Source organism: Musca vetustissima, unplaced genomic scaffold (genome assembly GCF_032173495.1).
Source record: "Musca vetustissima isolate MV318-11 ecotype Yass unplaced genomic scaffold, APGP_CSIRO_Mvet_v1 utg14599, whole genome shotgun sequence".
NCBI classification, from domain to species: Eukaryota; Metazoa; Arthropoda; class Insecta; order Diptera; family Muscidae; genus Musca; species Musca vetustissima.
In genome coordinates, this window is record NW_026889507.1 from 30,019 (window position 1) to 41,636 (window position 11,618).

The 11,618-nt window shown below is 36.5% G+C and overlaps 1 protein-coding gene across 1 annotated transcript; it reads right to left on the reverse strand.

Annotated features, from left to right (window-relative positions):
- Positions 1-2,007: 2,007 nt before the first annotated feature.
- Positions 2,008-4,641, reverse strand: LOC133337197 (mucin-5AC-like). Its single transcript, XM_061545453.1, has one exon. The coding sequence runs from the start codon at positions 4,639-4,641 to the stop codon at positions 2,008-2,010; it is 2,634 nt and encodes an 877-aa protein (XP_061401437.1).
- Positions 4,642-11,618: the final 6,977 nt, after the last annotated feature.

Sequence of the window (11,618 nt, forward strand, 5' to 3'; positions counted from 1 at the left end):
TAACTTTATTTGGAAAGGCATTCATTCGTTTTCATGTCACTTCATGATGGGTTTGTTTACGTTTTAGTGTTGTTTTTTTGGGAATGCATATAAATTATGTATCCCTCAAGGCTCTTTGTTTTGTTTTTTTTTTTTTTATCCAAAAGAAAATAAAGAATGAAATGTGGTTATTTAGTAGCCGCTCTTTTTTATTTTTGGTGGTTATGTTTCTTATTATTCCTTCTTCTGATTTTCTTTTAATACCTTATTCTTCTTTTTATTCCTTCTTCATCTTCTGCTTTTCATTTAATCCCCCCAAACCATTCAATTTGTTTTCATTAATTACAGGGCACTACTCAGTTAAATGTGAACGGTTCAATTTGAAAGGTTCTTAAGTTGTGCTCCCCTTCCCTCTCTCTCTCACACACATGCACTCTCTTGGTCAGTCATCCCCAATAACTTTCAAAGATATATTTTTGGCCTTTGATCATATGTTATCCACATATTTCTTGGTCTCCATGTTGTGTTTCTTTATCATTCTTTACAGATACATTCTCCAATGGCCGACCGGCCATCAGCATCATGACCATCAATAACCATGAAAAGAACAACAACAAATCTTCTTAATATATGGCAAACAAGAAGAACAAGCAGCCGCACATCATCGAAATGATTGATTACCAAAACTGTAACACAACATTCAAACGAAGAAGAAGAACGAACATCAAGAATGTGGTGTTGTTTATCTTGCCACGGCATGACTAAAAGCAAATATGTTCATAGCCGTTTGTTGTTGTTAATAGTTTTAGTTCTGTTACGTTTACTTCATTATTTACGTAGTATTTTTGTCGAAAGATTTTTGTCAAGATTAACCAGGTTTTCTTCGTTGTTTGGTTCTTTGTTTATTTTTGTTAGAGACACAGAGAACGAAATGGAGAGAGAGACAGCACACGAGCTCCATTCAATCATGCAGGTACAAAACAATTTGAACTAACACACACACTGTGGGAGAGCAAAGGTTATGACGTGTCTGCGGCATTCGTTTTCCTTCGTTTTATATTAATTAAGGAGTGTATTATGTGTGTGCATGCATAGAGAGAGCGAGCAAGCAAGGGTATTGTTTGTGTTAAATCAGAGAGACTAAAAAGAAAAATAACTGGGAAAGGTAATGCAGGAGATAACACGGTTCTAGGTGAAATAACAACAAATAATGAAGCGTAATAGAAGATCTTTTTGTTAGGGTGGCCAAATGGGGAGGATTTTGAGAGAATAGAAATTAAAAATGGTAATATTGATAATATATTATTAATATTAATAATTAAGAAGAATAATATATGCGTAAAAGCCAAAGAGAGAGTGCAAATTACTGTTTATTGTTATTAAATTGAGGGATTATGATTAATGGCTGGGAATAACTCAAAACAAAAACCGAATAGAAGAAATCTCTCAATGATGAGAGGAGTCTTAATGAGAGTGAATTAATTTTTTTGAAATTAAAATAATTCTCTAAAATTTAGAGAGAGAAATATCTGCCTGTTGATAATAATTTTTTCCAAAAAAATATTCAGTCCCTTGAGGATGGATTTTTCTACAGAATAAAATGGCCCAGCCATAAGAGACGAGTTTTTACTATAGAAAAAAAAGTAGAACAGCCTGCTCAGCCATCTGTGGAGAGTTTTCTCTCATTTTTTCATTTATAATGACAATCGCCGATTTCGACCAATTTCGAATGTCCGATTATTAGAGATTTAAATTGTATTAAATTTCAAAACAATTTTTTTCGATTTCATAATATTTTTCAGACCTCTAATATCGAGATATAGGCCTTCATAGGCCCTATTTTCAGACCTCCATCTCTTTATTTTGGAAATTGTTTTGTTTAGTTTTCACTCATTTTTTCGTTTATAATGACAATTTCCTATTTCGACCAATTTCGAATGTCCGATTATAAAAGATTTGAATTGTATTCAATTTCAAAACTATTTTTTTTCGATTTCCTAACATTTTTCAGATCTCTTAAATCGAGATCTATTTCTTTGGTAAATTATCGTATTTCTTTTTCTTACCTGAATGATGTCCTGCATCATCATCTTCATCCTCATCATCCCCCTCAGCTCCCGTTCCGCCAACTGTCACTCGTACTGCTGAGTTGCCACCTGGACTACGCTGTTGCTCCTTATCCGAACATGGACTGCTACCAATACTACTATCAATATGCCTCAAAGTTTCACCACCAGCCGATGACAGTGTACTATTTTCCTGTACCAATGTCTCGGTACCCGAACAATTCCCCTCCGCTGGTGCCAAATCAACATCCAAAATTTTAAAACGTTCCCTTATCAATTCCGGACAATTTTCCGCCCGGAAATATGTATCCAATTCATCCAAGGCCAGAGGGCAGACATCATATTGCAAATAGAAATCTTTGCCCCAGCTGCCGGAACAAAAATTGCCAGCATTATTCCCTGCACCGGTTTGCATTTGTGTCTGATGCTGAGAGGCAATGGATTTTAGGAGCGAATTACTGCGTGATAGTTTGGTGGAATGGGCCCGCCTTATGAAGGATAAAGACTTTTTGGCCGGTGAGGTTATTTGATGGGGATGGGGTGGATAATTTTTGGCGTTGTTGTTATTGGAGGAGGAGGAATTTGTATTATTCGGTGGTGAGGTTAATGAACTGTCTGCCGATGAAGACATGGACGTGCTGTTGTTACTCAATTTTGGTGTAGATTTTAGTAGGAAGAGATTCTTTGGTGGAAAGGCTGAGGTTAGTATGGTGTTGCCAGACTTAACATTTTTTGTAGAGCCGGGATCACGATTCAAATTACATGCCTGTGAGCCACCAAATTTGCGATTTAACGATGTTCCCGTGGTATCCGTAGGGGATTTTTTCGAATTTTTATTAGCTGCTGAATTTTTGGGCGAAGACGACGACGATGTGGCGGCCTTATCCAATGCCTCTCCCTGCTGTAAAACAACTGAGGGCGATAAATTTTGCGGCAATGTTTTTGCTTTGACTCGCAAAATATTTGGAGAGGGTGTCGTTGTTGTGTTCATCGTGGTGGTGTTAACAGTTATTTTTGTTGTGTTTGCTCCCTGTTGTTTACTATTCGTTGTTGTTGTATTGGAAGCTTTTATTTTGGCGACATTGATTAGATTTTGCTCAGAGCTTTGCTGTGTACTACTTGAGGCTGGCGGCACAGACAAGATGTTCGTGCGAGAGCGTGACTTCATCATTTTAATCGGAGTCGAGGTGTTCGTCTGCATGCGACTTATCTCTGAATCATCATCGTCGTCGTACTCATTGCAATTGTTGTGAGACGAAGAATTTGCAGAGAGTGGGGTGGTTGGGTGGTTGCTGTTGTTATCTTTCGATGTCGCTGCCTTTGCACTGCTGCTGACGACGCTGCTGCCGCTGTTACTGTGTGCGTTGGAGGAGGTTTGTTTTGTTTTGTTCGAAACAGCATGCATTGTATTGTTTTGTTTGGACAATGACGACAGTGATGACGTTGATTTGCCGCCAGGGGTGGCCAAACTACCACCCTCATTGGAAATAACACCACCACCATCACTGTAACGAGACCGGGGAGCCGGTGAGGGCCATTTACCACCCCCATTAGTGGAGGAAGTGGTTGATTTATATGAACTTGTGGATTTCCGGGCCTCGCTAACATGATCCCCCATATTACTGTTGAGAGAGTTCCTTGGCGAGCTGCCATCATCTGGAGAATTTAAAACCACACCATATCTCTTTGTTCTGGCCGTGGTTTGGGTCTGTGGCCTAGCCTTTGCCAAGGGTGTGGAATGATTGGTTGTGGAAATTATGGACTTGGTGGAACTACTGGAACTCAAGCGATGGGTTGAGGCAGTGCCACTGGTTTTCGTGGAACTCAAGGTGGAAGATTTACTATTCCTTTTATTCGCCGAACTCAAAGAAGAAACAGAGGCCGATTTCTCTGGGCTGGTGGTAATGGGTGGTGGTGGCTTCGATGTTATTTTATTTTTATTCATGGCTATAATAAATTCCGCTGCATCACTATCATCATCCAAATCGGCCGATAAATCATCAGTAACTCCACTTAGACTCCAATTGAAACCACATGGTGGTGCCATTTTCTTGGTGGACGATCCTTTGCGACCCCCTCCGCTACCACTACGATAGCCCGAGGAGGCTGTAGAGGAATTCGAAGAGGTTGTACTAAAACCCAAGGTACTATTGGCCCTTTCAAAGAGTAGTGTGGTTACCTTAACGGAGGTGGAGCTGCTGCGTGGTGAACCTCCACCACCACTACCACCGCTGTTACGGCTAGAAGAGCCTTTAAAAAGGCTCGTCGTGGACTTTTTGAGATTAATGTTGCTGGAATTTTTTAAATCCTTGCTGTGACTAGTTGCTCCAATAAGGCTGCTTAGGCTACCAGATGTCGATGAGGACGAGGAGGATCTCTTCTTATCCCCTTCGTCTTTATTATCTTCGTCGTCGTCTTCAATGACCAGTGGAACATAAAATGTGGAACGTCTTCTTTGGGATTTTTCTTCTTTATCCGCCGAGGCTGAGGACGAGGAGGTGACAGTAGCTGGCGAGGATGTTGTAGATGTGTGTAGAGTAGTTAGAGAAGTATTAGAGCGATTTAAAGATGTCGTATTTTCCAGGGACTGCAACATTGTATTTTGTTGGAAAAACTTTTAAAAATATCGAATCCTTTTTCAAAAGGATTTGAACGGCGAGGGAGGGGGATTTTAACAAAATAAAGGGAACAACTCTAGTTTAGTAAAAACGATCAAATTTTTCTGAAATTTTTTCCAGAGGTAGGTATTTTTACCCTAATTATGGGGATATCTTTTTTTCTTGGGGGACGTACCCGGTTACCCGGTTATTTGACCCGGAAGTTCGGGTACGGGTACCCGGTTATATCCGGTTCTACGGATCCGGTTAATATAATATGGGTATCATTTTAAAGGTTATAAAAATACCTTTCCATTGAGTGGTAATATGATGGGGTTATCTCACCATTTTGGGGATATAGTCAAAAAACTGGGTTTTGGTCCCCGATTTTTTTGAAAAACTCCCTAAAAGTCGAACTTGGGTCCATTATAGTCCCTCTCCAAACAGGACCCAAATGATAGACCACAATTTGCCCTTTCCAAAATGGTGCGATTTGTGGCTGTATCTGTAGTGGATCAAAAGATATGGGCCTTAGAACCCTATAAAACAAGGAAAATCTTTCTACGTGACAGAATCTCCTTTTAAATAGCATGGTGTGTTTTGGGTGAGCGGCCTTCGGCCGGGGATTTAAGACTTTCTCCTATGGACAGATGCCAACACCGGCTAACGCGGCAGAAACTCCTTCTAAATAGAATATTTTTTTGTGTAGCCGGCCTTCGGCCGGGTATTTAACACTTTCTCCTATGGACAGATACCAACACCGGCTACGCGACAGAATACTTTTTTGGGTGACCGGCCTTCGGCCGGGGATTTAAGACTTTCTCCTATGGACAGATGCCAACACTGGCTAACGCGGCAGAAAATCCTTCTAAATAGAATATTTTTTTGTGTAGCCGGCCTTCGGCCGGGGATTTAAGACTTTCTCATGTGGACAGCTACCAACACCGGCTACGCGACAGAATCTCTTGTTAAATAAAATATTTTTTTGGGTGACCGGCCTTCGGCCGGGGATTTAAGACTTTCTCCTATGGACAGATGCCAACACCGGCTAACGCGGCAGAAAATCCTTCTAAATAGAATATTTTTTGTGTAGCCGGCCTTCGGCCGGGGATTTAAGACTTTCTCCTGTGGACAGATACCAACACCGGCTACGCGACAGAATTTTCTTGTTTTTGTAGGGTTCTAAGGTCCATATCTTTTGATCCACAACAGATACAGCCACATATCGCACCATTTTGGAAAGGGCAAATTGTGGTCTATCATTTGGGTCCTGTTTGGAGAGGGACTATAATGGACCCAAGTTCGACTTTTAGGGAGTTTTTCAAAAAAATCGGGGACCAAAACCCAGTTTTTTGACTATATCCCCAAAATGGTTTGAGATAACCCCATCATATTACCACTCAATGGAAAGGTATTTTTATAACCTTTAAAATGATACCCATATTATATTAACCGGATCCGTAGAACCGGATATAACCGGGTACCCGTACCCGAACTTCCGGGTCAAATAACCGGGTAACCGGGTACGTCCCCCAAGAAAAAAAGATATCCCCATAATTAGGGTAAAAATGCCTACCTCTGAAAAAAATTTCAGAAAAATCTGATCGTTTTTACTAAACTAGAGTTAAGCCAAATAAAGTTTTGGGGGAATTCACCAGCATGGTTGACATTTTTCCGAACAATTTTTTTTCTCGATGCACAAAAAGACACTCAAAAATCACTTTTTATTTTTGGGGGAGGAGTTTTTATTTTTTTTTTTTTTTAAATGTTAAATTTATATTAATCCAATTTTTTGTAATTTTTTAATTAAAATTTTTGCGTACTTAAATTTTTTATTTCAATTTTTTGTAATTAAATTTTTTATTTAATTTTTTTACTTAGTTTAAATGAAAATTTTATTTAATTTTTTTAAGTTTAATTTTTATTTTTATTGTATTTTTCAATTTAAATTCCCCCTTTCTTAAATATGGCAACTCTGTTTCACACACTTTTGTTTATTTTCCTTCTTTTGATATTTAAATTCAAAACACCTTTTATTTCAAATCTTTGTATTTATTTTCATTTTGGATATCAAATTTCAAGATCTCTTGTTTTTCAGCTGGCATTTATTTTTTTTTTTACACTTTACACATTTTTTTCTCGCATGGAGCCTTAATGTCCCCAAAAAACTTGTTTCACAACTTCAGAACACACACAAGCAAGATAAAACAAGAAGTTATGCGGTGCATCTTTTACTGCTTCGGGTTTACACAAACAACAAAAACGAGATGTTATTGTTTGGGATTTCTTTTTTTCAAAAAAATTTTATAACATTTTTTATAATATTTTTTTTTTTTGTTTTTGACAAATTTTTTATTTATTTGTTTCTTTTAAATAAAAATGTATTTTTTTATATAAAATATTATCTCTTTTCCATTAAATATTTAACATTTAAATATATTTTCTTATAATAAAACAATAAAATAGAAAATATAAAAAATAAACTGTCGTCACACGCGTTTTCCGTTCTATTCAAATATTAACCGTCTCTCATTCTCGCACTCAACTTCTCAACTGACAAAACAATCGGCATTGCGCCATCACTTCACTCAACTTTACGATAGATAAACAACAAAGCCAAACAAAGCAGACAATAATGCACAAGCATGCCAGATAAACTGAGTTAACTGGACATTTTGGAGTGAGAGAGAGAGAGTGAACGGGAGAAATCCGAAATGTAAATGAGTGAGTGCTAAGAGAGGGAGTTCTTGTGTTGTGTTGTTTCTTGTTCAAACAGAAGATCTTGTCATTGAGTGTGTTTTGCATTTAAATGAGTTGCCACATTGAATGGGAATTGCCCGTCGTGGTAGATGAATGAATAACATAGAAAATTATTCTTTTATATTAGAAAAGGGATTGTATCGGGAATTTTTTCTTAGAGGAAAATAAAACTAAGGCGGATTATGATTTCTTAGTGTATATGGATTAATGAAAGAAATACAAATTTACGATTTATAATTAACGACAGCATGTTTTGAGGTCTGTTAGTTTAACAAGTAGGCAAGAGGATATAAATTGTATCATTATTTTTTATAGCAAAAATATGCAGCCCGAGGTATATATTAAACATAGGAAGTTAATTCCTTAATAGTAATCCATACGTCTTTAAATGGAATTTAAAGTCATAGCCATTGGGGGTTTTCCTGAATTTTCGGATTTATAATATGTATAATCGATCTGAATCCAGCTCGTATATTTTGTAGAGAGGCAAAACAAATAACTCCATGAAATAGTTAATTGATTGGGCGCCATTATGAATTCAAGTGATCGGTGTTCTATACTTCGAGATAATTATTCATATATACATCCTAATCTTTTCATGAGATAAGTTCCGTGGGTTTAAACCTTTCAAATTTCTGTAATCTAAAAAACAAAATCCTTCTGTACCAAAAAGTTTTTAATAGTACTGCGGTTTTTATTAGTTATCGATTAATGACTATTGGGGTTTTTCTTATTTCAGATTTTTAATTTTTACAAGAATTGTGGAGAATTCAATTACGCATAGTTATAATCAGATATACAATGTTTGCAATTTATATAATCATCAGATGGATCTGAATCCAGCTCTTATATTTAAATTGTTCAAAGTATTTTTTGAGGGGTTTAACCTTAAAATACAAAATTGATTGAAAGCCATTTTTGTTGGAATTGGATTTGCTCTCACGGATCGATTTTGGAAGTTCATGTCCGAATCGACCTCGAGATGAAAATAACCCTTAATGGATTAGCTACACCCGCCTTCTCCAGTTTTCATGTAAAGGATGACACAGATTCGCGTGTAGCAAACATGTTCAATCCATTCAACATTGCGTTTCATAGGTATGAAAAAATTTATTACGGGGAAGGGGATCTAATCACCTATTGAGTACAGCTGTTTTTTGATAGGTCAAAATTTATTAAAGTAAGAAAATTTTAATCTTATGATTTAAATGTTCAGAGTAAGAAAGAGGAACTGTTGACCTCTAATCTGTCAAAAAGGCCTAAATATCGTGAAATATTTTTCAGGCTCGGAATATTGATCCGTAGAAAATTTGAGTTCAGTGGTAGTTGTGTAGGGTATCATACGGTCGGTCCCGTTCGACTATACTGTTACGTTCACTGGTTTTTATATATATTTGGTTGTTCCACGTAATTTAGAACTCAAACAGCCAAATATTTATCTCAAAAATTGAAGTTTTCTTGAACACACATAAGAAAATCCAAATTTTGGATTTGACCCTAGACATCAATCATCATCATTTATTATTCTCATATTATCATTTTAGTCTTATATTAAAATGTTGAATTTAAAATCTGAGGATTCTTAATTATCAAACAGACATTTAAAGTCGATCTAGGTTCATTATCCTGCGGAGACAATTTTTTCTAAAGCTTTTAATTAAAACAAATCTGATGAATCATTAATTTTCACCCCAAAAAAAAAATCAGGCAATTCCCTGAATTAAAGAAGTCGACGTATGACTCATACAAAATATATGGCAACAACAAAAACCCTTTTTTTGGTGCAATCAAAACGGTAAAACACCAAAAAGATGAGATTAAAAAAAGGTAAACAATGATCAACCAACGACATCTTGTAGTTTTGTCATGATCTGGCAATATCAATGCGAGTGTGAGAGAGAGCAAAAGACAGAGAGTGGAAGAACTTCGGGAAGTAAACAACTCAACTGCCACTCAAATAATTCCCTCTTTATCTCCAAAATAAATATTTTTTTGTTGTACACAATTTATCTGATACTCTCTCTGTTTGGCTGGCTCCAGTGCTGCCAGTTAAATTTCATGAAAAATCGTCAATTTTTCAGAAAAAAATCGGCATAATCGGCATTTGTATTTTAAAAAAACGGCAAAAAATCGGCAGCATATAATTTATAAATAAATTCATTTTTTTTGGTTTATAACAAATCAATATGGTTTATTACATTAAAAAAAATATAACAAATTCAATTCTGTATAAAAAAACCAGTAAGGAAAGTTCAAAAGTCGGACGGGGCCGACTATATGATACCCTTCTCCACTATGGGTACATGCAAGACATGTTAATATCTACAATATCCTGTAGATATAGACATTTCGCATACATCAGTCGGGACCAGGGACGTACGCAGGGGGGCGGCCCGGGGGGCCCAGGACCCCCCCGAAATGAATTTTTTTCACAGTAAATTTATGTTTGCAACAGCGAATTTTTTCATTTTGTACTATCGGACGAAACTATATATAGCATATTTAGATATAAATCTGAACCGATTCCAACAAAATTTCTCATACATCAGTCGGGACCTAATTCAGTACTCTGTGCAAAATATTGCTTTAGTCGGACCACTATTGGGAGTTTGGTGCACTATTTACATGAAATCGGACGAAACTATGCCAAATTTCATACAAATCGGATCATAAATGCGATCTGTACTTTGTTAACAAAAATACATGGACGGACGGACATGCATATATCGACTCAGAAAGTGATTCTATGCATATTCACAAAAGGAACCATGGGTCTATCTCGATTATTTTTGCCTCTTACATACATATGCACAACGACACAATACCCTGTACCACAGTGCGGTGAAGGGTATAAAAAGGTGGTTATAAGGGAACCACCCCTAAAAGGAGGCAAATATTAGTAATTTTTAGGAGGGAGGTTTGTTACCATATACGACTACAAAAAACCAAATTACAAAGAATTTGGTTGAAAAACGCGTTCAAGAACCCAGTTATAAAACGATAAGGGCTACCCGAAAAAATGGACGTATATATTTATAATTTTTTATGGGGACATTTAGTACCCAAAAAGAACCCAATGTACCAAATTTCAGCGTATTCGGTTGAAAAACGCGCTCAAGAACCCCAATATACCGAAAATTGGGGGGTACCCTTATATGGGAGCTATGCCTAAACGTGGACCGATTTTCTCCAATTTCAATAGGGTTCGTCCTTGGGCCAATTAAGTGACCTGTGCCAAATTTCATCCAAATCGGATCATAAATGCGACCTGTACTTTGTTAACAAAAATACATGGACGGACGGACAGACGGACATGCATAAATCGACTCAGAAAGTGATTCTATGCATATTCTCAAAAGGAACCATGGGTCTATCTCGATTATTTTTGCATGTTACAAACATATGCACAAAGACATAATACCCTGTACCACAGTGTGGTGAAGGGTATAATAACATAAAAGATTCATTTTTCTACAAAAAATGTAGATTTTTCTAAAATATAGTAATTATTATGTACACTAGTGAGATCTTTCAGATTTACGTATAACACAGTGTGGTATTAAGGTCATAAAAATAACTTACAAACTAGTACATATTTTTATTACACATTTTTAGTAATTCATTATCAATTTTGATATTAAAACAATTTGAATAATGAGCTTCTAATTTTAGTTTTGTTAAGGTTTACCTGACTAAAAATTCGTTCCACATTTTCTGTGGAGTGTGGAAGAACCATAATTCTTTGTACAAATTTAGACAAAACTGGAAAAGCTAAATTGGAGTCCCCACGTTTAATTTCGGAAATTTTTTTCCAAAAACTTCTTAAATTATATTCTGCATTTCCAAAAATTTCTTCAAAATTCAGAAAGTTTAACTCCCTAAACTCGGAGTCTAAAGATTTGCCTTATTCGATGTAAAATGTAAACTAGACAGAGTACAATGCCGACAAAAAATGCAGATATCTAAGCCATTGAAAACGGCTGCGGCGAGTCGCCGATAGTTATAATGATTTAAAGCTGCCAATTTTATATGTTTGTATGGTAACGCCGTATTAAATTAAAAAGTTAGACAATTTGTGTCCATTCTTGAAATATCGGCAATTCTGAGGCAAAAATCGGAAAATCGGCATTTTCCATTTTTAGAGAGAAAAATCGTCAAAATGCCGATAAATCGGCAAATATGGCAGCCCTGGCTGGCTCTCTCTCTCCAGTTGCTA